Source organism: Podarcis tiliguerta (genome assembly GCF_965153285.1).
Source record: "Podarcis tiliguerta genome assembly, chromosome: 7".
In the NCBI taxonomy this organism is placed as follows: domain Eukaryota; kingdom Metazoa; phylum Chordata; class Lepidosauria; order Squamata; family Lacertidae; genus Podarcis; species Podarcis tiliguerta.
In genome coordinates, this window is record NC_139540.1 from 62,775,269 (window position 1) to 62,803,039 (window position 27,771).

The window sequence follows — 27,771 nt, forward strand, 5'->3', positions numbered from 1 at the left end:
GTCAGCCACCTACCCCGTGGCAGTCATTTTACATGGGTGCCCAAGACAGTTCTCAGATTTCAGAAGGTGCCCCTGGGCAGGAAAAGGCTGGGGGACCCCAGATTTTAAACCACATAAAGAGGTTTGTACATAACTGGCCATTTACACACAGGGAGTGAGGTTAATGGGAAAATGGGACAGAATGAAACTGGTATGGATTGGAAATTGACTGATCTCTGCACTTTGCACTAACAGAAAGCACTTCTGCTTATGCAAAACTGGGCAGCCAATTTTTATTGCCCCACCCTACTTATGACAGCCACCCCCACGCCATACCCTTATACTGTTCCAGAGGGTTCCCCAACTCTCAAGAACAGTTTTTCGGCAGCGTGGACAGCTGTAGTGGGTAGGAACAATCACCAAAAATCAAGTGTCTCATCTAGCACTAGAAAAAGTCCTAGTCCAAAACCACAATGATGCAGCCCTGTATAATAAATCAATCATCCAAATTCAAGTATTTTACGTTTCACCCCACACTTTGAATTTTGTCCTCAGCCATAAAACAATGCCTGGGAGTTTATGTTTTCAAAAGAAATGAAATGCAACTTACCAGTTAGGTTATTCTCCAGACATACCAGCTCCCAAGGTGGCTATTAAATAGGGTGTTGCCATGTTCTTTTCTCATGACACGGCTATGCCAAACAGAAAAACCCACTCCTTTTTCTGCCGATTGACATAGTTCTAGGATCTTCGTGCACTACCATCCAAACAAAATCAGTACAATCTATGGCTTTTAGCATAGGTCAAGCAGTACATACATTTATGCACTATACAGATGGCACTGTAATGGAAAATTTGCATCTTCACAAAGGAGACAAGATTAAAAGAGTGCTCTGGGAAGTCACCTTTTTCTTGTCAATTGGGGATCCAGGGATAAAGAACTATTTTGCATTGCAGAAGCATGCCTCTGTAACAGCAGGAAATCACTGGCCTAATGGCATACACTGGAATATCATTACAGTTAAGGTAGTCTAGTCAAATCTCTCTTTTTTTACAAAAGTATGGAAATGGCCATAGTATAGTTGCCCTCAGAATAAATACCATAAATGGCACTCCAGTATAGAACGAAGATGTTTAATTGCTACTTAAAAAGTAAACCATATATACACAGCGCAGCTGACACTCCAGAAATGTTGCAGCACTGGGAGGAGTTACTGCCATAGCTAAAATATCCATATTTTGAGACCACAACACTTGCATGGTTCATCTTCTACAACTAATGATGAAGTTAAAAGATGTACAGTGGGACCTCGGGTTAAGAACTTAATTCGTTCCAGAGGTCTATTCTTAACCTGAAACTGTTCTTAACCTGAAATACCACTTTAGCTAATGGGGCCTCCTGCTGCTGCCGCGCCACCGGAGCCTGATTTCTGCTCTCATCCTGAAGCAAAGTTCTTAACCTGAGGTACTATTTCTGGGTTAGTGGAGTCTGTAACCTGAAGCGTCTGTAACCTGAAGCATCTGTAACCCGAGGTACCACTGTATGCAAATTGAACCATAGCGTGACTGAGTTTCATTAACAAGCATGAGGACATTCATATTCAACGTTTGAAAGGGTGTGTGAAGGAGAAGAGGGTGTAGACATATGACTCGTCCACACTTGCCTAGAAAGCACAGGTCCAAGTGGTTTCCCATTGTTCCAGGGAAAACCCACTCAGAGCAAACCTCAATACAGTGGTGCCCCGCAAGACGAAATTAATTCGTTCTGCGAGTTTTTTCGTTCTGCGAGTTTTTTCGTCTTGCGAAGCACCACTGTGTATTGACGGTTTCCCATAGGAATGCATTGGAGTTTTTTTTTAAAAAGGCGCAAGACGTTTCGTCTTGCGAAGCAAGCCCATAGGGAAATCCGTCTTGCAAAGCAACTCAGAAAACGTCTTGCGAGTTTTTCTTTCCTTTTCTTTCGTCTTGTGAGTTTTTCGTCTTCCGAGGCATTCATCTTGCGGGGCACCACTGTACATGGAAAACCCAATGGATGTCTGCTGCGATTCAACACTAAAGAGCGGGTTTTCCTGGGAGAAAGTGGCAGGTCAAGCGGAAGTCTAGATGAGCCAATGGGTGCCCTGTTTCTTGTGCAATGCTGTGGGAGTTGCATGGGGAGGACTTAACCCCTCCTAGCTTTAGCAACTCACAACTACTAACTGCCGATCCAACCATTTGGCAGCAATGAACAAAAAATAAATAAAAAATAGGTGCTACTTGATCATAAGAGAGAACTGGTTCACATGTCAAACAATGGCACAGCACGAAATTTCAAATGTAAGGGTTTCTGGAAGGGATACTGCAACTGCTGTGCAGTTGCGTAGCTACCTTCTAGGGTGCCCGGGGCAGCACAAATGCCCTGCACCCGGGGACAGGGCAAGCCGGGGCAGAGCACGCTGCGCAGAACCTCCATGGAGTCCGCAAGCCCCATATTGCCGTTTCGGGCAGCGCGGAGCCTGCAGGTGCTTGAGGCACCATGCCACTTCCCATGAGAGACGTGTGGCTCGGGCACGCTGCAGGCCAGCCCCCGTGGTCACCCCCCTCAGTGATGACAACCGGGGCTGCCCGCACCCAGCACACACCCCTTCCTACGTCACCACTGCTGTGCTCACTCCCTGCAGTCCTTCTGCTGCTGCTCTGCTGTAAGCTAAGCCATCCTTTGTCTTATTGTGTCATCCGCACCAAGGCTCCTTGCAGACAAACACTAGCTGTAACCAAAGTATGGCTTAGCATTACAGTGGTTCCTCGGGTTAAGTACTTAATTCGTTCCGGAGGTCTGTTCTTAAACTGAAACTCTTCTTAACCTGAAGCAAAGTTCTTAACCCGAGGTACTATTTCTGGGTTAGTGGAGTCTGTAACCTGAAGCGTATGTAACCCGAGGTACCACTGTACATGTGAACCAGCTCATTTAGTGGTTCATTTCAGACATGGTGCTATACCATGGTCTGTGCCTAACCATACCAGACATATAATAGCCAATTGTGATTTAGAGGTGTTTATCTGTTTTTATTCTCCATCTGTTCAGCACTCGGCTTCATAAATCCACTTTCATCTCCAGGGTGCAGGAGCCTCTTGAGACACAGCAATGGCACATAACTATGGTTTGTTTAAAGTACTTGCAATGGTTCTGTTCACACAGTAAAAATAAACTATACAGTGGTACCTCAGGTTACATGCGCTTCAGGTTACAGACGCTTCAGGTTACATACGCTTCAGGTTACAGACTCCGCTAAACCAGAAATATTACCTCGGGTTAAGAACTTTGCTTCAGGACGAGAACAGAAATTGTGCAGCGATGGCACAGCAGCAGCGGGAGGCCCCATTAGCTAAAGTGGTACCTCAGGTTAAGAACAGTTTCAGGTAAAGAACAGACCTCCAGAACGAATTAAGTTCTTAACCCGAGGTACCACTGTACTGGGGCAGGGGCAAGGGCAACTTCCTACCCAACAATAAAGTGGGAATTCACTTATATCACATGTTGTGGGGAAAAGGGTGACGCCTGGCTGGAGTATAAATACTCTTTTCACTGTCCTCTTGAGCCAAACAAGAGCACATCAGAGCTGAGAGCAATTTTTATCATTTTAGACCAACTGCTCTTTGGAATGGCGCTCATAGTTGTCTGGTTTGGCACAAGTATATTTTCCTCATCTCCTCTGTCGTTTAAACATTCTTCATTTCACTGCTTTCATTTTATCCAATATATTTAGAATAAAGGTGTGAAATGTCTGTAGAGTTTTGCTTCATATTGTTGACAACCACTAACAGTCATGCCTCAAAAAGGCAAAGAGAGACAGCACATGGAATCAACCTCCATACAAAAATGGAGAAGGAGGGGGGTAATTAATCTCTCCCCCCCCCCTTTTCCAGTGCTGTTGGTCCCTCTCCCCCGCCCCAATCCACTGAAAAAAAACACACAGCTAAAAAGTTCATTTTGAAAAGTGAAATACTTTGAAGAAATTCTGTCCTACTTGTGAGCGGAAATATTTTCCTTTCATGCATTCATTTGGACATTTCACAGAGCCCTATGCCTATGATAAAAGTATGAGAAGGCACGACTCAGGTAAATTCCTTTCCCCTTCCTTGTTAAGCCGTTCCTCTTTCAAGAATTGAACTGCAGGCAGAGGAAGGGTGTGGGGGGAGAAAGAGAGAAGGCTAAAAATTAAAGAAAGCATGTACCTCATTTCTCATTGTTAAAACTGACTGCGCTTCAAAACATTTAGGCATGACTAGTTCTTGACACTGCTTGAAGGGCTATTATTGCCAGATCCTTCAGTGGCTAATTGGCCATGCTATGTCTGGAGCCGGCAAAAGACTTAAATATGCCTTTGAACTGACTGCGCTGAATGACAGAGTCAAAAGTGATCCTTGATGGAACAAATCAGAACTAAACAAATGGAACACAGTTGGGAGTTCTGTGCATGAGAACAGTTGCCAGATCAGTTCAGTGTCTCTGCATCCCTGTATCCAGTTCTGTGCAAGAGTTGTTGTTGTTTTACTAAATTTGTATACAGTGGTACCTCAGGTTAAGTACTTAATTCGTCCCGGAGGTCCGTACTTAACCTGAAACCGTTCTTAACCTGAAGCACCACTTTAGCTAATGGGGCCTCCTGCTGCTGCCGCGCCGCCGGAGCATGATTTCTGTTCTCATCCTGAAGCAAAGTTCTTAACCCGAGGTACTATTTCTGGGTTAGCGGAGTCTGTAACCTGAAGCGTATGTAACCTGAAGCATATGTAACCCGAAGTACCACTGTACTGCCCTATACCTGCAGCTCTCAGGGCAGTTCACAGGATAAAATCAGAATATAAAACCACAAAATACATAATCAAAATAAAAACAAAATAAAAACCCAATACGCCCCCCAACATGTTTTAAAAGGACATGGGATGGCAATCAACCAAAGGCCTGGTTAAAGAGCAATGTTTTTGCCTAGCACCTAAAGGTGTATAAGGCAAACCTCCCTGGGGAGAGCACTCCACAGATGCGGAGCCACTGCAGAAAAGGCCTTATTTTATTGCCACCCTCGTTAAAATCCCAGGCATATAGTTAAATTAATAGTTTAGCTTTCAAAACTAAGCCCTGTCTGCAGAGGGTGAGCATAGCGAAATGCAAACAGGAGCTGCTTGTCAGCTTGCAAGGAAGGAGTCTGTAGAACTCAGCACAGATACAGTGGTACTTCGGTTTAAGAACAGCCCTGTTTACAAACTATTTGGTATAAGAACTCAGCAAAACCAGAAGTTGTGTCCCGGTTTGTGAACTTTACCTCGGTCTAAGAACAGAAGCCGAACGGTGAAAGGGCACCAGCGGTGGGAGACCTCATTAGGGAAAGCGCACCTCAGTTTAAGAACAGCTTTCATTTCAGAACGGACTTCCAGAATGGATTAAGTTAACCAAGGTACCACTGTATAGTGCTTAACCCTGGTTAACATGAACCAAGCTTTGCAAAAACATTTAGAACCTGGTTTTACCTATTCAGTCACAAGTTACCATGGCTTAGTCAATCAGACGTAATGCTTAACTGTGATTTACGAAAACAAACTTTTAAGTTTTGTACAGCATTGCGCTTTTATGTTTTGCTGGACATGTCAACCAATTGTCATAAATACAATTACGTGGGGCATATGTGCCTATTCATCAATATGTATATGAACCAACAACCAAATATGGATATTACACTATATATGTTGCCAAATATGGATTTTATCCATCAATATATATTGTCTTAGGACAGGCATTCTATCATAGCTTTAGCTGCGCTTTACATATACGCATTGTGACTTCATGTTGCACGTGTTACTACAACTGCAGCCACATTTATGTGGATAGACAAAATGGATGGCTATCTCTCTCTCTCTCTTTATGCTAGGGGCAGCAGATTGGACAAAAATATTTGCTGTAGGTTATTCAACTGTGATACCTCGGGGGATTCAAGATGTGCTACATCTGGTGTCTGCTCAGGTTTTATGAGATAATTGCTCCCTAGCCCACCTAAAAACACGGCGTAACGGAGGGGTTTGCTTTCTAAATTTAAAAAACATGGAACGGGCAGGAATTGAATCAGTCACGTCTCGGTGGCATTGATAGTATGGGGCGGTGCTGGTGGTTATAAATAAGGAAACAAACAGGAATGGTGCAATAAGAACAGGATTAATCTAAATGTGATTAATTCCGTGTCAGATTAAAATGGATATTGCCAGCTGTATCGGATCCATTCTGCTGAATTATTTCTGCCTGTCACTTCTGGCTCCCCTCCCCTTTGCCCAAACGGCCCTCTGTGGTGGATAAACCTTCAGGAGAGTTAATTGTCACATACATGGGTTTAATCACAATGTCCGCGGAGTTTGGGGGCCTTGCCTTCAGCGATCCATGACTAATTGTTGTGGTAATTTTTCAATCATTAACAGGAGCGCATATGCTGCTGACAAATCCCATGGCACCCACTAAAACCCCGCTGGCAAGACGAGCACACGCCTTTGCAAAGGCCACCAGACCCTTCCCCACCGAGGCCATTATGCTGCCATTAATATCTTATAAGCATGCGCCCGTTTCTTTCAGAAAAGGAGGGCCCCCTCCCAGAGAGGGAAGGCCCGTTTTTGTTTATTCTCAGCATTTCAGAGGCAAGCTGAGGTGGCAGCCAAGCTGAGGCAAGAAGGGAATTAAAACTCCATCTGGGACAGCCTAGCTGAGGGCCTGTTCTGTATTCAGCTGGTTCCTCGTTCATTTGCCGCGGAGCTCCTGCGTTTCGGCAAGTGCCCTTTCTTTGAGCTTCGGCTGTACTAGAGATCTCCATGGCAACCGCTGGTGCTCATCTGCTGCGCCATACTGCAGCTTCCCCTCTGCTCAATTCTCCAGCCTCCCCGTGTCAGACGGGGCATGCTATATGCACGGGTGGGACGAGACCTTGCCTCGGGGAGTCCTCGAGCTGACTGAAGTCTCATTCTAATCACCTTCTAATACCAACGGACGGGATTACGCTGCGTGTGCAGGCGTGTGTGTGTTTGTTTTTTAAGGGGGGAGAACCTCCACCCTTTTTCTTTGAGATTGCCCTTTATAAAATCAAAACGCTTACAGCGTTCTCTGCAACTCGAAAGGAAGGAGAGCAAAATGCAGCAAGGAGCACTCCTGCAACAAGGGCATGGCTTATTAAAAGTTGATCTTGCTGCAGAGTTAGATGAGGTGTACGTACACACACACACACACACCACTGAACAGATTGCTCCTTTACCTCAGCTGTCAGGACGATTGCCTGGGGAGCTGGGAGACCTGGGTTCCAGTCACCCCTGTGACTCCTCATTGTAAATTAATTTATTCATTGGCACGCAGGCCAGTCTGTGATACTTGAGGCATATGGCACCCTCTGCTGGTTCGTATGCACTCCTAAGGGGGAAACACCTTATTTGTTTAGTGGGCGAATATGAACCTTTCCAAGTGTACTTCTGGGAATTCTGTTTGTTTGCTTTTTAATCAAAGGAATGGACTGCTGTCCATTTCAGGGCGCTTATACAGGACACAACCAGGGGCGGGGAGAGATTTGGACTCTTCAACATTTCCATTGTAGATGTTTCCTGCGGCACAATGGGTCAGTGCTTCTGGCTGTTGACCAGAAGGTTGGTGCTTTGAGCCCAAACTGGGAAAGCTGTGGGCATGATTCTTGCATTGGATTAGATGACTCTCAGTACAATTCTATGGTACAATTCTATGGAGATAAGTTTACAAACTAGGTGTGGCGTCTCCTATGCTGCATTTTAAGTAACTGTTACATGCAGTGGATTTTTTCCAGTTAAAGGGCATGCACACGTAGCTGTGAATTGTGATAAACATGCTGGGTCACTGTGTTCAGTTTCCTGATCTACAAAAAAGGCAATTGCGCAAAACCTAGACAGCATCTTAAAAAGCAGGGACATCACCTTGCCAACAAAGGTCCATATAGTTAAAGCTATGGTTTTCCCAGTAGTGATGTATGAAAGTGAGAGCTGGACCATAAAGAAGGCTGATTGCTGAAGAATTGATGCTTTTGAATTATGGTGCTGGAGGAGACTCTTGAGAGTCCCATGGACTGGAAGAAAATCAAACCTATCCATTCTTAAGAAAATCAGCCCTGAGTGCTCACTGGAAGGACAGATCCTGAAGCTGAGGCTCCAAGACTTTGGCCACCTCATGAGAAGAGAAGACTCCCTGGAAAAGACCCTGATGTTGGGAAAGATGGAGGGCACAAGGAGAAGGGGACGACAGAGGATGAGATGGTTGGATAGTGTTCTTGAAGCTACCAGCATGAGTTTGACCAAATTGCGGGAGGCAGTGGAAGACAGGAGTGCCATGGGGTCACGAAGAGTTGAACATGACTAAAGGACTAAACAACAACAACAACAACAAATCTGTGCATACCAGGAATGGGAGGAGGGTAGGACATGAAACGGAGGGCAGGGGGAACCACGTGAAGACATCAAACCTATTCCCGTGTTCAGTTGCATCTGTGGAATGCAGGGCCACACTCAACATTAAGCAAGAAGAACCACAGGGGAATATCAAGCTAAACATGGTTACAGTCCTTCCCACTATCAGGATACCAGGTTGCATGAAGGACTGCAACTGCATTCAGCCGAATGAGCTCACAATACCCCTTTAGTCAGGGGTGGGGGTCAAGACTAATGTTCCTCCGTTTTTACAATTGAAGAAAATCTGAATAGGGCTATCTTTTTAAGCATAAAGAACCAACCAAGAATTATTCCTAAACTAAAGGAGTAGAAATCAAAGGGGATAACCTATGTGGTACCCCTCAGAAGCTGTGGACTACAGCATCCATAATCCTTGGACATGCTGGCATGCTGTAGTTTGCAGCACCACCTGTCTGTGGCCACGTAAACTACAGCTTGATGACATTTAGTGCCTTATTATATATGTGGAAGCGATACAATGGCAATAAAGGGTTTAAAACTATGCACCGCTCTCCGCTTCCTTGAGAGAAGTCTGCTCCTATTTCAAAAACACTGCTAAGAGTTTTGTTAGAGGTTCATGAAATTTCTAATCCTTCTCGTGAGACAAAAGTGGGGTGGGGAGAAGGGCCATTCCTCTTCTGGCTTGCTCCGACAGGCTCTCTGAGGAAATGGAAAGATCAGCTATGACAAGTCTGACGCCTCTCATTTCTGTGTCAAATGACAGAAAGCACATTGAATTTGCAACACTGCACCTAAATCACCACTTTGGATATTTATAGATTATGCTAGAAGTTATAGGCTTAATAGGAAAGGCTATAACAAAAGTGAAAATTATTCTTTATTCTGTTTTACAAATATATTAAGTTTGTCACCATAATGCAAGGGCCTCTAATAAAAGGGGGGGATAACTGGTGAGGGGAGTATTTTAGAATATTCTCCCTTTCTCCTAGTCAGAAATAAATGAAGACGCTATGGAATATGCAGAACTTGCAGGTTCAGCACACAGAATAAGAGAACGAGAAGAATATATATTTAAAGAGGAGTGGAAAATATGTATTGAATATATGAAAAATAATTGTACAAAGCTGAAAATGCTGGCAGCATTAAGATAAATTCAACAGTGTGATTAATGTTTAAATGATGTGAAATGGAGAATTGATTTAAATGGTTAGAGTGAAATATGCAGGAATGGAAGACATGTAAAATGAACCATGGAAGGAGGGGAAGGGAGGTCACTGGATATTTAAAAGTATGTAAAATGTTTATTTTGAAATGTAAAATTGAAAACTTAATAAAAGTGGTTGGTTGGTTTTTTTTAAATAAATAAATGAAGACACCAAGATATAAATTGTCCCTTGGTTCATTTCTGGATGTAGCAGGGTGCTGCCATCTTATGGCTGAATTAGCACTGGGATAGGGTACCTGGGATAGGGACGCAGGTGGCGCTGTGAGTTAATCCACAGAGCCTAGGGCATGTCGATCAGAATGTCAGCGGTTCGAATCCCCGCAACAGGGTGAGCTCCCGTTGCTCAGTCCCTGCTCCTGCCCACCTAGCAGTTCGAAAGCACGTCAAAGTGCAAGTAGATAAATAGGTACTGCTCTGGCGGGAAGGTAAACGGCGTTTCCGTGCACTGCTCTGGTTCGCCAGAAGTGGCTTAGTCATGCTGGCCACATGACCCAGAAGCTGTACACCGGCTCCCTCGGCCTGTAAAGCGAGATGAGCGCCGCAACCTAAATGACTGGACCTAATGGTCAGGGGTCCCTTTACCTTTACCTAGGGTATCTGTGGTCTTCCATATGTTCCTGGACTACAACTCCCATCAATCCTGACCATGCCGACTTGGGTCGATGGGAGTTGGAGTCCAACAACATCTGAAGGGCCGGTTTCCCTGCTCATGAATTATATTGTGTGGATTACATGTCCAAACACTAATCTATGAGAGAGGAATGCCTTCTAAAACTTATGAAACACCACAAAAATTCTTAGCAACTCACAGCTAGCTACTGACTTTTGATCTACCAGCGTGGGGTGGGTGTTTGCTTTATAGATGTGTATCTTCTTGCTATAGTTTATGTCAGAGGAGTGGGTAAAGGGAGCAGTCTTATTTTTGCATTCTGATAGCCCCTTCACAAGAGGCATAGCTATAAACCGGTGGCTGATCCTTGGCAAGCACCCTCTGAATATTTGGGTGCAAAGGGATTGCAGCAGTGATAAAACTATCTGCCCTTTTTTTTTTTTTTACCTTAAGCACTGCAGTCACAGTTGGTGCAAGAACATTTTTAGATGGGATAAAAATTGTACGCAGCAAAGGAGCACATAGCAGCTCAGCTAAGCATATGCACAGCTAAGCAAAGACTATACAAGCCATTCAAAGCATTGTTATATGAGGAAGCCTAAATCCGATAATGCTTAAATTGGGAGGGGAATAGAAAGAGTCTGGATTCAAGAAGAGATTGATCTTAAAGAGCAGGATGGAGGGCAAAATTTGAAGTAATATATATCAGTGATTTTCAGCATATGACAGGGATTCTTCCAGGGAGCTGTAGGTTTCCTAGAAGCTTATCAGGGGTAATAGTGAGTCAACAGTGAACAACAGTTGTATGCCACGGCCAATCTTGCCCTCCAATGTACAGCCAAAGGGAAGTTTTGGATGCATTCGAAGGTACTGGTCTTCAGCTGTTAGACTGGGTTACACAAGTAGATAGCACCCTGATTTCAGGTGGATCACAGCAATGGTATCACACCACATTTACCTTTGGTAGTTGTGTGGAAGAGGAAATTTCAGCAAGAGTATATTTTCTCATTTCTGCTTCTAAGTGGAACTGCATAGGATTGGGAATTCTAATCTGAAGTGGCCATGCTGAAAGAAGGATGGTCTTCATTCTGGATTAGTTAACTAATTTATTTATTTTAGTTCCCCTGCCTTGTCCATCCTCAGCCCTTGTTCCACACACCAAAATTGCCATTTATAATGTTCCTAAGTGACAGTCTCTGTGGGTACTGATGCAAAAGCAGAGCGCCATAAATACACAGCCTCCAGCCCACTGTGTTCAAGCTAATCTCCATTAGCTGTTATTTGTATAAGCATATGATACCTTGTGTAGTTCCAGCAGATATGTGTAGCTGCGCTCTCTCTCTATATATATTTATATGTATTGTATTATACATGCAACCTCCCCTCCCAAGTTGTGCTTTGGCATAAATTTGCAAGCTTGCTCCAGATGTCCAGGTGATATCTATAGCCAGAGCTGCTTCTGCAAAGATTTGGCTAGTGAGCCAGCCGTGGTCCTCCCTGGAGAAGATAAATCTGATTACTGTCACATGTGCTTTCACTCATGTCCATGCTAAAATATTGTAATGCACTCTATGACGTATGTGGAGTTGCCTTCCAAAGAAAATCCAGAAATTCAGAAACCGCAACTGATAACTTTTGTTCAGAATGCAGCTGCCAGATTGCCAAGCCCAAACCGAAGTGCTATTTGTGACTTTTAAATCGCTTAACAGCCATTGGGTCCATGACTACCTGCACCCATGTGAACGACTGCTTGCACCCATATGAGACTGAGAGCCCATTAAGAGCTTCAAAAAGGGCTCTACTACACAGCTGGCTTTTATCCAAAATTAGGCTGATGAATACATGAAATAGGGCTTTCTCCCCAGTGATACCATACATTTACAGCACATTCTCCCACACCAAAGAATCCTGAAAACTGTAGTTAAGGTGCTGGGAATTGTAGCTCTGTAAGGGACGCGGGTGACACTGTGCGTTAAACCACAGAGCCTAGGACTTGCAGATCAGAAGGTCGGTGGTTCGACTCCCCGCAACGGGGTGAGCTCCCGTTGCTCGGTCCCCGCTCCTGCGAACCTAGCAGTTCAAAAGCACTCCTAAGTGCAAGTAGATAAATAGGTACCACTCTGGCGAAAAGGTAAATGGCATTTCCGTGCACTGCTCTGGTTCGCCAGAAGCGGCTTAGTCATGCCGGCCACATGACCCGGAAGCTGTATGCCGGCTCCCTCAGCCAATAAAGCGAGTTGAGCGCCACAACCCCAGAGTCGGCCACGACTGGACCTAATGGTCAGGAGTCCCTTTACCTTTTAAGGGGTAAACTATAGTTCCCAGAATTATTACTTTAACTGTATAGCATGCATGCAACAGTCTCTGGAATTCCTAGCATTCCCTTCCTCATCAGTTTTTTTGGCTCCTTCCTCTGTACTCAGGCAGATCTAAATACCATGTTTCCCCATTGAGTTATGGCAATTGAGGATGTGATCACAAAATCATAGAACTGTAGAAGTGGAAGAGGCCCTGAGGATCATCTAGTCCGCAATGCAGGAATATGCAGCTGTCCCATATAAGGATCGAACCTGCAACCTTGGCATTATCAGTACCATGCTCTAACCAACTGAGTTATCCACGCACTGATGATCCCTCGATATTTATCACTTTGCTGTTTTGTAAAGTATTGCTGTATTGCTTTTTGAATTTTGATAATGGTGATTTAATTGTTTTATTTCTTTTTAAATCTCGCATGGGACACTTTGGGAGCACTTCAGCTGACAATCTGACCCAGAAAAACAACAACTTTAGCCTAACCTAAACTTGGCAAAATTATTATATAGCAAGTACTTCAACATAATACTTAGCATTCCACCCACATGTAATTAGTCACACCTGTCAGTCTTCATCCAAAGGTTTTAGCTGCATAACATTTCATGAGAAACTGCAGTTTAACGTGGCTTTTCAGCATGGGAACCATCCCGCAAGAACTCTGCCTATGAAATATTGTCTGATATGACCACTTACATGTGGGTTTTGTGCTACTCCTACTTGTAAGGGCCTTTTTTCTGTAAAATAGGCTTGCTATGATGTATAAGACTGAATCGGATAAGTGCTGCACTCATGTGCATCACCAACTCCATAAGCAAGAACTTATTGTCAATGATGCATTAGGAATTCCAGTCACTGACAGTGCAGAACAAAAGTGGCTAATATAGTCTGCACTACTATGAGTCACAGGAAGGATTTCCCTTCCATCTACTTGTTCTTTTGGAATAATTCATTAGCTAAACGTTTTATGTGCCACAGTCAGTCACACTCTGACTCAGACACTTCTCCCGCCCCGCAATCTCCAAATCCTCAGTACTTGCCTGAACTCAAAACATGTTCTGGAAAACAAGTTAATGCGAGGTTTGTTTGTTTTTAAAAGCCTTTGATTATAATGGCGAGAGAAATTCTCTTTGGCACAAACAGAGGGAAAAGATAATTTTTTATCTTATTGCCATTGCAGTTAGGATACTTGGAGTCAGGAAGGCTTGTCGCCCTACGATTACACATACTCTCTTCGCAAAACCATCACATTTGCAGCCTGCTGCATTTCACGCACACCTCGTTCCTTGAATTTCACCACGATTCGTTTTTCTTGAACTGGGCACCACAGTTCAAGAAGGACACGGACAAACTGGAACGTGTCCAGAGGAGGGCAACCAAAATGGTCAAAGGCCTAGAAACGATGCCTTATGAGGAACGGCTAAGGGAGCTGGACATGTTTAGCCTGGAGAAGAGGAGGTTAAGGGGTGATATGATAGCCATGTTCAAATATATAAAAGGATGTCACATAGAGGAGGGAGAAAGATTGTTTTCTGCTGCTCCAGAGAAGCGGACACGGAGCAATGGATCCAAACTACAGGAAAGAAGATTCCACCTAAACATTAGGAAGAACTTCCTGACAGTAAGAGCTGTTCAACAGTGGAATTTGCTGCCAAGGAGTGTGGTGGAGTCTCCTTCTTTGGAGGTCTTTAAGCAGAGGCTTGACAACCATATGTCAGGAGTGCTCTGATGGTGTTTCCTGATGGCCCTTGTGGTCTCTTCCAACTCTATGATTCTATGATCCTATGATTCTATGATTCTACGCACACCTCGTTCCTTGAATTTCACCATGATTCGTTTTTCACAATCGTTTTAAGCACAAATTAAAATTTTGCACATTTTGTATATTACCACTCAGGCTTGGTACACACACACACACACACACACACACACACACAAAGCTCTTGTTTTGGTGATGGGTGTGGCAGACGAAACTTATTCCTTTTCTTTTTTTAAAGGATAATAAACATAACACAAATATACAGGCAACTTTTTTTTTAAGGTGGGTGCCCCAATTTAAGAATGAGGAAAGTGTGGACTGCTAGACCAGCATTTGATGCACTTATGTGGGCATCTCTCATTTCAGCTCCAGGAGAAACCCAGGATTCCACTATGAGTGCTCCTTTTATATTTATCTTTATTCCTATTCAACTCACTCTTTGCCCTAGATTCTTTTGGGTGGGGAGAAGAGAGGGTGCTTCACTACATAAAAGTCCTGCTTTGATTAGGAGCTCCAATTAGCTGCATATCTGATCCTTTCTTGCTCCTAAGAGATCATAAGTCTAAGGGCAATGACCACACCGAGGGCCTAGGAAGAACGCAGGAGTTTTCTTCTGCTCTTAAGATACAGCTCTTGCCATGCAAAAGATGAGCACTGCAAGAGAGGGAGGCGAGCCATCAAAAGGTCAGGCTCACCTTAGGCTGCCAGCGGATGCTGCAGAAGGGGTAAAACAAAATTGTGCCAATCAGCCTGGGAACAGCTTCTTCACCCGCTAGACTAAGAAAGACACTTAACATTTATTTCCAGAAAGAAAAAGGAGGGGGGGGACTCAGAATGTCAAGGCTTTTGGTCTATTCAGACAAGCATTAAAAAAAAATAAAAAATCCTTGGAACATTAGAACATTTCTATGAGCCTACTAAAATAGCATTAATTCTATCTCTCTTTTTTTAAAGCATTATATAGCAGCAGCTCTTATGTAGCCTACACTATTCAGTATAAAGGCTCCCTGTAACTTCATTGTAATGCAGACCCCCAGTACTTATTGGTGCTTCTTATATAATCATCAGATTGCATAACCTAATTGTGTCTGAAGTGCTCATGAAAAATGAGACATCACTTTAAAATTGGTTAATAATTCATTGGTGCTCTTTAGGTGGAAAAAATACTTTTAAGCATCTGGAGCAGCTGACACTTTTTATTGACTTGTTCATTTGAAATGGGCTGAATACTAGTAATAAATATTTGGGCTCCATCTTTCACTGTTGGACGAGGGCCCTTCAGTCCCTGAAAAAGTCAGGCATGTGAGACTATTTCAGCTTCTTTCTTACATTTGGTGCTGAGAAATGCTTTTAAATGATTAGGAATACAGAAAGCAGCCTTGTAACAAGTCATGTTATTGATCCATTGACCCAGGGCTGTCTACCCAGTGTGGAGCAGTGGTCAGTGTGTGACCACTGTGAGGTAGAACCTGTGAGACAAAAGTTTAAATCCCCATCCAGCCATATAGGTTGCAGGATGACCTTGGGCCAGTCACAGTCTCTCAGCCTAAGTTGCTTCACAAGGTTGTTGTGAGGTAGGGGGACCTCCAGGGGTATAACACCCTGGAGGAAAAGATGGCTAGAAACACAATAAACATAGAATACCCTAAGTGACAACAATTTATCGGGTTCCCAGGTATGGGTTGTTCCTGACATGGACTACGCAATCTTTTCTAACGGAGCTCCTAATTGAATATATCTGTCTAACTAAGCAGAGGGCAGGTGAGGTTTACCAAATTGACACAAACCAATCTTCCAATCAATATCCTTCTGTTCCAATACCCTTCTCTCTAGTACTTCAGCAATATCAATCCCTTCCCACAACCCAAACACACGTACACCTGGCTTACTAAGTACACACCATCTCCTATTGAAAAATAATGATCAGCCACACCTCTAGACTCTTTATTGAGCAACACGCTTTGGTCTCAGTTCCATGCTGCAGTGTGGCGGCTCTGTTCAGAATCTAAGTTGATTTCCCATCCAACAAAGTGAGCAACTTCTGCCTTTCTCAGTCCAACTCCAGGCCTCTCAAGAATTGCAAAATCCTTGCCAAGGGCTTTTCTATACAATATGCTGGTTCCAGACTTGGTTCTTGTTATTTTCTTTTCATGTTGATTTCACTGGGAACTAAGTGCAACTTAGTCTGGATTCAACCTTGTATCTTTCTAATGCAATAAATTATTTCCCATTTATTGCACACAGTCTTCACATTTTCCTTTTAGCGCATGGATGTCAACCACCTTGTGAAAATGTGACGCCCCCTATAGACTTTCATTACTTGTTGTGAGAGCTATATAGAACGCGGTTCCTTTAGTGTTGTGAGAATCTACTGGGTGTTACTTGTATATATGTGTGACAATTCCTTTGCTTACCTCTCTTCCCACCTGTGCTATTTTGCCACTGAGCTATGCTTCCCTCCATCTTGGAACCTAACCACAGACTAATAACCCAAAATTTAGGAATGTGCTCTATACCCTCTTTGCTTCATGTAAAGGTAAAGGACCCCTGACAGTTAAGTCCAGTCGCAGACGACTCTGAGGTTGCGGCGCTCATCTTGCTCTACAGGCTGAGGGAGCCGGCGTTTGTCCGCAGGCAGTTTTTCTGGGTCATGTGGCCAGCATGACTAAGCTGCTTCTGGTGCAACAGAACACCAAAACCAGAGCAGCACAAGGAAACACCGTTTACCTTCCCGCCAGAGCGGTACCTATTTATCTACTTGCACTTTGACGTGCTTTCAAACTGCTAAGTTGGCAGGAGCTGGAACAGAGCAACAGGAACTCACCCCATCGTGGGGATTCGAACAACCGACCTTCTGATCAACAAGCCCAAGAGGCTCAGTGGATTAGCCCACAGCACCACCCGCACTCCATGGGCTCAGGGTAGATTGCAGTAATTTCATCTAAGTTACCAGATACCAAAAAGGCCTTATAGCCACTTAATTGTATGGATGCCTGGATGATATTTCTTAAATAGTTTTTTCTTCATTTAGTGACTGGCAGTGTAGTTTGCAAAACTTGTTTTTCCATAAACCATGGGTATCTTTGCACATAAAGATAAAGGTAAAGATACCCCTGCCCGTACGGGCCAGTCGTGTCCGACTCTAGGGTTGTGCGCTCATCTCACTTAAGAGGCCGGGAGCCAGCGCTGTCCACAGACACTTCGGGTCACGTGGCCAGCGTGACGAAGCTGCTCTGGCGAGCCAGCACCAGCACAGCACACGGAAACGCCGTTTACCTTCCCGCTATAAAGCGGTACCTATTTATCTACTTGAACTTAGGGGTGCTTTCGAACTGCTAGCTGGGCAGGAGCTGGGACCGAACAGCGGGAGCTCACCCAGCCGCGGGGATTCGAACCGCTGACCAGACGATCGGCAAGTCCTAGGCGCTGAGGTTTTACCCACAGCGCCACCTGCGTCCCTTCACATAGATACCCTATAAATCTTTGCACATAGATACCCTATAAATCTTTCCCCAGTTCTTAATTTCCGAGGGACAATAGTTAAACAGATATGATCCCTGCACACTTTATATCACCATGCATGCAAGTTTTTCCTTAATCCACTTCTGAGTTTTATCTGCATCAAAGACCTGTACTTTTGCATTCAGAAGCCCTGTCTTATGCTAAACTGCCAACTTGTCTGATCGCTATGCAAGCAGAAGCAAAGCTGTGTACCACACGGAATCCCAGCAGAAGTTCAAGTGCCGTTAGAGAACCACAACTTTCAGGAATCCAGCCTTCCTTTCAAACAAATAACTTCCTTCTTAGAAAAAGATGTAATGGGATTATCATACAACAAGACAATATTTGTTCCTCCTATGCAAACACACACAGATTGTGAGCAAGGCTATATTGATTCTGCCGAAGAATACCAAACTGCAGCATACATAATGGATGTGTCAGAAACGATAAAATCAGAGGAGTCAACATTTCCAAAACATTACAGGCTTCTCTTAAGACAAAATGCGAGCTCAAAAAAAATCTCAGCGGCAAATTAAATATAGGCATAAAGACAAATTACAAGGAGAAGGAGAAAACAAATGATGCATATGTTTTTAACACACTGTACGTGGGTGTAGCTATGAGCAACAGATAGTGGGAGAGCACAAACATTCGCAGCTTCCACTGCCACCAACTTAACCACTGCCTTAAGTGAAGAGGAGTGATGGAGGTGAGTGGAGGATAATTGGGCAAGGTTAAGAGGCTGGCTAGTGAAAAGAAAAGGGAAAAAGAAAATGGGGCAGCCTAACCATTCAGTATCTAAGTGCAAGTTTAAAGGCAAGCTGGAGAAGATAAAGGGATTTGTTCTGGGTGGAAGAAAGAGAACTAGAGGAGGAGGAACTGGGATGAGGGAGCAAGCAGGAACATACAGAAACAGATGAAGCTGTCTTTTTCTTTACTGGTCCCATTTTTCTCTGACGGAAAGCCGTTTTCTTAACATCTCAGGCAGAGGCATTTCCCAGCCCCATCGCCCAAGATCCTTTCACTGACTATATCTGAGATTGCACCAGAGACCTCCTGTATGCGAGGCACAGGAAATACCCAGGAGTGGATGACATGGTAGGATGCTGCTGCTGCTGCTCACCTGATCTCTTCGTCGGTCACATCGCTTACCTGCTTACCAGAATCGCTTTCTGCTTACCAGAAAGTAGAGGGGGAGCAACAAGGTGGCGACGAAGCTGGCACGGTGCAAATGCACCAGCAGAACCAATCCGGCACTCGTGCCACTGAGTCTGCAATGCGCCACGCTCACTGCCACCTCTCCCTGCTCCCCCTCTACCTCCAGCCCCAAGAAACAGCAGCAACGTGACCAACTGAAGGGCAGGTAGGCCACAGCGCCTAACCATGCCAGTTGTAGAACTACGGCGTAACTGGTAACATTGGAAACTCTTCAAGACAAATGAGGAAAATCCTATTGAGGAAATCCTATCTACTCACTCACTTTGTCCCGCTGAATTGCACTGGGGCTTACTCCCAGCTTAGTGGCGTTAGGATTGGAGTCTTATGCATCTACGTTTTTAGGGTGGAATTCAACACAATGCTAAGGAGACGGTTCTGTCTTGCCTGGTTCTGCTTGCCTGGTGGAACAATCTCTCCCTGTCTTCCCCTGCCCACTGTTCTGTGGGTTCTCCCACTTCTCCATATCTGATTTGGAAAAAGCTCAGAGGGTACATGGCAGGAGCGGAGGCGGGGGTCCCTGTTGTGCTAGCAGGAGCTTTCTTCGACTAGCAGAACAGGCCTTGATATTTATTTTGAAAATGTATAAACCATATAAACCATCCCTTCATCCAAACCTGGATTTCAGGTTAGTATACAAATATATTTAAAGTTGCAAAGATCTTATACAGCAAGCCAACAGGGCAATGCAGTAAAAGCATACAACCAGCTGAAAATGTCACTATCTAACATACCTGGGCATAGTGTATATGCCAACACACAGTGTTGGCGACAGGTGTAACACCCTCAAGAGGGCATTCCGCACCCCTCTCTCTTTTGTACACCCATGATGCACTTCTTCTGAGGCGAAACCATGTGACATTCTCTTTCAGCCCTTGGGTAGGCAATACATTGAAATAAGTAACTGAATATGAGAAATGAGAAATATCACTGCACCTGGCTCGCTGCCCAAAAACTTTCCCTCACAGTTTTGTTTTTGCCTTGAAAAACAACTCATTGTTCAGCCAGAAATCTAAGAAATGATCAACAAAATGACAGGTTTTTGTGGCACAGGTGTTAATTTATCAAACTAAGTTTTTCCCTTCTGGTTTTGTCACAGCCATTTTAGAAAGAAATTAAGAGCTGATTCACACATCACATTTCCATACAGACAGCCTGACAGGCAAGTCTTAAAAACGTACTATAAATCTATGAACAACTTTAAGAATTGTTTCGCATTTTACTTTTTGACACGTTCAAGTGCCCTTGACACTATTTGTCCTTCACAGTGGCTCACAGTGAATATTTCTTATGCAGGAGTCCCCATGTGGTGATAACCAGAATTTACTACTTCAGAGAGATTTTGTTCAAATAAAAGAGAACAAATACCAGCTGCCACCCCGTTTTGTTTTGTGCTATTGAACGAGAAAGAGGTGACTTCCTTTTCTGTCCACCCTTACATTCAAGTGATAAGCAGTATAGTTCTGACACTCCCTTTTAGGACTGTGCTGAAGATCAAGTCAAAGTCACATAGGTGATACACACACAACTATTTGTTTACTGGCCTCTCCAGCCCAGTCAACCTGAGCTGTTTTTTGTAAATGCCATCACCAGAATGGTTTGCCCCACATTCAAGACTGCCTGCTAACTGAGCTTCATGGACTCTTCCAAATTCACCAAAGCCAGGCCCAACACAAGTGGTTAATCTCATCGACAGAAATGCAATGTCTTGTTTCAAAATCCCTGCAGTAGTATTGAGTAATTGCATTTTCCAAACAAAAGAGACATTGCTATTGGGAAGATAGACCAGGCTACTTGCCTCACCTGTTGCGTGACATCTGTGCAACTCATAAGACATTTTCTGCAAAGAAGACATAAGCTGCAAGACGCAAAGCATTAAAAGCTCTTTTCTCTAAAACACAGTCCGCAGCTTGATATATGCTTCAAAAGACTGCTTCTCCAAAATTTTATTTGGAATGGATTCATAAATTAAACAAGTAAAATTATGCCTACAAGGTAACATTAGCATGCCTTTTCCATTAGCTACTGGTTAATTACTTACTCTGCGTGATGGACGGTTTTTCACGTGTCAGACTGAAAATTGCTTAACACAAGGGTGTGCAATTCAAGCCATCCTGAGGGTCATTTTATTACCATTAGTAGACAACATGAGCCATGCTATAGGCTATAGACAGCCTGTAATAAGTGCTAGCGGTATTCAAAGTATGACACACATCTCTGGGCTTGTGCATGTTCCATATTGCCAAAAAAACAGCTTGCAGTCTGAAAGGTATGTCCCATCACAGAATCCCCTACATTTACCTCCTTCAACATGCTTTTCTCTCTTGTTTCCATTCGTTTTTCGCATGCCAATGTTTTCTTAAAAAATTTATCACCAGGTTCACCCAACTCTCCATGCTCATACTATCAACAGTTTTAACATGTCTCCATCCAGAAAAGGAAGAGGACAGGGCAATTTTCTTTGTTTTGCTTTAAATGAAAAGTTACATACAGTGGTACCTCGGGTTAAAAACTTAATTCGTTCTGGAGGTCCGTTCTTAACCTGAAACTGTTCTTAAGCTGAGGTATCACTTTAGCTAATGGGGCCTCCCGCTGCCGCCGTGCCGCCGCTGCACGATTTCTGTTCTCATCCTGAAGCAAAGTTCTTAACCTGAGGTACTATTTCTGGGTTAGCGGATTCTGTAACCTGAAGCATCTGTAACCCGAGTTACCACTGTATATAGTCTGGTGCCACAACACATTGATGTTACAAATAACCAACCTCTGAAACTGTTATGAGAAGAAAAAGTAAAATCCCTTTCATGCTTCACTTATTCACAAACAACCCACAAATTCATTCAAAATGGCGATGGACACCCTTCCTCCTAAGCTGAGGGTTCATCCCCACGGTCAATCTCTGCTCCTGATGCCCTTGGAGCCTCTATAAAGTACAGAACAACTGAAAGGATAATTCCTGATTCTTCTACCAGCATGACTCAACCGCTTCTGGCGCAACGGAACACCGTGACAGAAACCAGAGCGCACGGAAACGCTGTTTACCTTCCCGCCACAGGTGTACTTTCGAACTAATAGGCTGGCAGAAGCTGGGACAGAAGAATGGAAGCTCACCCCATTGCGGGATCCAAACCGCCGACCTTCTGATTGGCAAGCCTAAGAGGCTCAGTGGTTTAGAGCACAGCCTGGGAGTAAGCACCACTGAAAACAGTGGAGCTTATTTTTGAGTACAGTGGTACCTCGGGTTACAGATGCTTCAGGTTACATACGCTTCAGGTTACAGAAGTGTACCCAGAAATAGTACCTCAGGTTAAGAACTTTGCTTCAGGATGAAAACAGAAATCGTGCTCTGGTGGCGCAGCAGCAGCGGGAGGCTTCAGGTTAATTACAGTTTCAGGTTAAGAACGGACCTCTGGAATGAATTAGGTTCTTAACCCAAGGTACCACTGTAAACTTAAAACTAGGCTTAGGCTGCTACATTGGGATGTCCAGTTGCTTACAGTGGTGCCCCGCAAGACGAATGCCTCGGAAGACGAAAAACTCGCAAGACGAAAGAGTTTTTCGTTTTCTGAGTTGCTTCGCAAGACGGATTTCCCTATGGGCTTGCTTCGCAAGACGAAACATCTTGCGCCTTTTTTTTAAAAAACCGCCAATGCATTCCTATGGGAAACTGTCAATACACAGTGGTGCTTCGCAAGACAAAAAAACTCGCAGAACGAAAAAACTCGCAGAACGAATTAATTTCGTCTTGCGAGGCACCACTGTACTTCTCATGGTCAGGTATATTCTACATTCATCATGCTAAGGTTGTTGTGTGTGAAAGCAGGCCAAGGGACAGATTTTACTTTCTGCAGTTCCAAATTTCACTATAGGCCTGAGCCATGTGTTGAAAAGTTCACTTTCAAGCATAGGATAGAGAGGAAGCTGAATCACACTCTAGGAACTGAGACACAAGGGTTGCAGAATCTTTAACCAAGAAGCCCAAAGAGAAAGAAAATCAGAGGTGGAAGAGAGCGACACCTGCTAAAGCTTTTGCCCTTTCTCTGACTTTTCAGCGGTTCAGTGCATACTTCTATTCAAATGTAAGTGAAATCAAGGAAAGGTTTCTCAACAAATCAAAGAAAGGTTTCTCAGTAAAATACTCTTCTGTGCGGCATTATCTTTCGGAACACAAAGCGTAAGAGGTCCGACAAAGAATCTATAAGACATGAAACAGTGCAACGAAATTCTTCACTCACAACTAAACGTTCAAAACCGGAAACCTCAAAAGGTTTGGAGACTTCACTGAAACCTGAAATGTCCTCAGGTTTCCCTCCGAGGAACAAACTCTTTTCATCATAAATTACATGTGACGATGCTCTGATGTTTCAAACTCGCTGGGGACCGGGATTGTGCCTTTTGATTTACCCTCAATGTTCCTACCATATTCCTCTTATTGCTTATGTATAGGGAACAAGGCAACCGTTGCTTGAACAGGCACACTCCCAAGGCAAGCAAGCGTTTCGTAACTTAAAAAAGGAAGAAGCACAGCTAATAAGATTCCAATGCTCAACTCCAATCTGTCATAATGTTTTGTGCATGTGCGTTAATATAAAGACCTTTATTGGCAACTGTTTCAGTGCCTTGTCATTTTTTTTTAACCGGCATATTAAACAAGCTGTTAGCTGGCCAAACAGTGACAACTTAAGGATGCTTTAGGATTTCCTGAAACCTTGAAAATACGGAGTAGAGTGGTATGTGCCCTGATCAGTGGCGCAGCATGGGGGTGTATGCTACCAGGGTGATTGCAAAATTTTAGGGGCACGCCTCTGCCCAGCTCCCTGTAACTTCACTTCTCGTAGTGAGGGAACCGCCAGAAGGTCCTCAGTGCTGGATCTCAGTGTCCAGGCTGAACGATGGGGGTGGAGATACGGCTTTTGGTATACACCAAGTGGCAGCTAAACCGTCAGGCTATTTGAACTGCTTCTATCCCAAATGGTGCATCTTTAAGAAGAGCGCTTGAACTTGCTTTCCCCTGCCTCTCTCCTGATCTCTTTTTCTTTGTCATCTTTTAAACTGTAAGCCTGACGACAACTGCAAGCTCCTCTGGAAGCCTTCTTGGGGTAAAGGTAAATAATTATGTTTTATGGAATCGATGTCTTGAGCACACGAGCAAAGTCTGTCCTGGTAGGGAACTCCTCTCAACCTACCATCCAACACTGCAGAAGGAAAGACGTTTAGTCTAGCTTTGGTGAAAAGCCTTCGATAGTTTGGTACTGTCAGCTTTTTAATGTAAGATGTAAACTTTGCCCATATTGTACTCCTACTGCCAGCGGACTACAGACTGCGTGTGATCGAGATCGCAAGTCACTGTGTGCATTATCCCATAATCTTTGTTTTAACGTCTTTAGGGCGCCTTCATAACTCAGGTAATACAGTTGGGGGGGGGTGACAGACCACTAGAGGTCCAATGGAAGGTGTCCATCTGGGTCCATTAAGCTCTCTTCTAGGTCATTTAAGAATAGACAAAACAATGTGGGGGCCAAAATGCATCCCTGTCTCACACCCCTAGTCATCTCGATGCTGTTCGATAACTATCCCTGCCGGCCGCATCGGACTTGCAGTTTGGTTCCATTGTACAGGGCTTTTATAAGAAAGGGCTTTTATAAGAAAGCGGAGTCGTTTGTCCTGCAAAATCAGATTTAATTTGGACCATAGCTGGGATATGGGGGTGGAGTCAAAGGCTGATTTCTGATCCATGAAGGCTGTATGAATTGTGTATTGTGTATTGCTTTGTAACGATTTGTTGGGTCTCTGGACCATAATAAAGATTGATGATGATGAAATAATTATGGGGTCCAGCCTCTTACATTAAAAACTGGCCTTACTTCTGGTAAGGAGTCCTTGCTCAAACTGAGTCCTGACACCATCTGCAGAGATTCTACATCCTCCCCAAAGCTGAGCAACCCTGTGTTGCACCCAAGGATATTCACACTTCTTTGGAGACAATACAATCTGTGCATGATTCCGCCTCCAAAAACAAAACGAGCTCCCTCCCACTCCACTGTGCATAATTGGGACTGAGGTGTGAGTTTCTGGTTTACCAATTAATGCGGTAACCTCACTGTGCCTGCTCTCTGTCTCCAAGCTGTTAGCAGGCACTGCTGCTAATGCAGATCTGTGGGTGTACGGCGAGCATGTGCTACGAGCAGAGGCAACGTGCTGGAATGTGGGACTGATTGCGCTGGAAGCCTGTGCTAATAGAGACGTCGATGAAGCCAAGGCGTTTTCCATACCTGAGTTCACTAGCTGCTGCTCCATGACTCCGCAGCCCAAGACTTCCATCCACTCTCCTCGGAAGTTGATCTCCATTTCAAAGGAAGGGTGAGTAAATGGGAAGTAGCAGTCCACCCATCTAATCTCCAGATCTGTGCCATAGAAGCAAAAAGAAAGGGGGGAGGGGTGATTAAGATGCTTGCTTCTCCCACCCTTAGCAAAACTCGCCCTTCAGTTAGAGGTAAAGGTAAAGGTACCCCTGCCCATACGGGCCAGTCATGTCCGACTCTAGGGTTGTGCGCCCATCTCACTTAAGAGGCCGGGGGCCAGCGCTGTCCAGAGACACTTCCGGGTCACGTGGCCAGCGTGACGAAGCTGCTCTGGCGAGCCAGCACCAGCGCAGCACACGGAAACGCCATTTACCTTCCCGCTATAAAGCGGTACCTATTTATCTACTTGCACTTAGGGGTGCTTTCGAACTGCTAGGTGGGCAGGAGCTGGGACCGAAAGATGGGAGCTCACCCCACCGCGGGGATTCGAACCGCCGACCATGCGATTGGCAAGCCCTGCCCTTCAGTTAGCAACATCAATTACTGCAAGCCAAAGAAAACAAACAGAAAGCCAACTAATTTACAGCACTTTTTGTGAGTGCAAGGAAATAAAGCTTGGATACTGTGAAGAGTCGTTGTGGGGGAGGGGGGAGCACTCATGCCTTGTCTAATAGGAAAAACACTTTGGGCAACTCAGGCACCCTTTAAAACCAAATCAATCACTTGTCACACTGCAGCAACCACCTGACATGGCAGGAAAATGAGCCCAAGATTTTCCTGCAAAGCAGGTTAATTCTGTTGGGCTCAGTAACCTGAAATGACTAACAGCTCCCCAGAGATAAAGAATCATTGAATCATCGAGTTGGAAAGGGGCCGCCAGGGTCATCTAGCTCAACCTCTGCAATGCAGGAATCTTTTGCCCAACGTGGGGCTCAAACGCACAACCCTGAGATTAAGAGTTGCTTGTTCTACTAACTGAAACTTATCCTTATTCTTTTTAAAAGCTGTTACCTTAATGACCTCTTTTAGCAAATCAAATCTCCATAGGGTGGCATGTGTTCTTTTACACTATCGCACCCTTTTAAATAAGGGACACAGGTGGCGCTGAGGGTTAAACCACAGAGCCTAGGACTTGCCAATCAGAAGGTCGGCGGTTCGAATCCCTGCGACGGGGTGAGCTCCCGTTGTTCGGTCCCTGCTCCTGCCAACCTAGCAGTTCGAAAGCACGTCAAAGTACAAGTAGATAAATAGGTACCGCTCCTGCGGGAAGGTAAACGGCGTTTCCGTGCGCTGCTCTGGTTCGCCAGAAGCGGCTTAGTCATGCTGGCCACATGACCCGGAAGCTGTACGCCGGCTCCCTCACCCAATAAAGCGAGATGAGCGCCGCAACCCCAGAGTCGGTCATGACCTAATGGTCAGGGGTCCCTTTACCTTTACCTTTTACCCTTTTAAATACAAAGTTCTTCTCCTCTGATTTCTGGCTCCGCTGCGACTATTTTATAGAGTTGCATAATGGATTAAAAACTATTTAATCAAGTACCATACAGATATATTTCCAATATATATATATACACAACAAAGCGCCATTAACCAAATGGTGTGTGGAAACTGACACGCACCAAAGAGGCTGGATAAAGGAAATGGTTTCGGGGGGAGGAATCACAGAATCATAGAATCGTAGAATTGGAAGGGGCCACAAGGGTAATCTACTCCAACCCCCTGAAGTGCAACTTACAACTGAGTTGTAAGACTCTTGCTTTGTGCCACAGGAGAACCAAACCTCACCACTTTCAGACAGCTCTGGAAAAGCAGGATGGCAAGAAGAGAGCAACAAGCAGCAGGCATCGGGCCAGAGGTAAAATGTGGCAGAAGCGGGGGTACAGCTTTGCACACAGGAACCTGGCCCCAGTGGAATATTTTTCTCACTTATTCCTTAGACAGTGGTACCTCGGGTTAAGAACTTAATTCGTTCCGGAGGTCCGTTCTTAAGCTGAAACTGTTCTTAACCTGAGGTGCCACTTTAGCTAATGGGGCCTCCCACTGCCGCCGCCACACAATTTCTGTTCTCATCCTGAAGCACAGTTCTTAACCTATTTATGGGTTAGTGGAGTCTGTAACCTGAAGAGTCTGTAACCTGAAGCATCTGTCACCCAAGGTACCACTGTACCCCGCTTCTGCTTCCCAAGGGAAGTCCAAAGCAGCTTAAGAGCAAAACAAATATTTGCCGTATGCAGTATGTTTATAGCACTTGCAGATCTGTGTGAAACTCCAGTTCCCATCAGCCCCCAACCAACACAGCAGGGGTGCCAATTTGAACAAAATATTGTGAGGGCCCAGGTAAGCCCCGCCCCACATAATCGGTCACATGACGCAGTGCACGCGCGCACACGCACCATTTGAATGGGAATGCCCATTAACTTTATGGGGGCTGAAGCCC

General features: G+C 44.6%; 1 protein-coding gene across 3 annotated transcripts in view; it reads right to left on the minus strand.

Moving 5' to 3' along the window:
- Positions 1-27,771, minus strand: part of FARS2 (phenylalanyl-tRNA synthetase 2, mitochondrial) — a 186,839-nt gene that overhangs the window by 107,628 nt on the left and 51,440 nt on the right. For all 3 annotated transcript variants that reach the window (XM_083449540.1, XM_083449538.1, XM_083449539.1), the window contains one exon: positions 25,305-25,436. In XM_083449540.1, the coding sequence (XP_083305666.1) occupies positions 25,305-25,436 (132 nt within the window). The remainder of the gene's footprint in view (positions 1-25,304; positions 25,437-27,771) is intronic.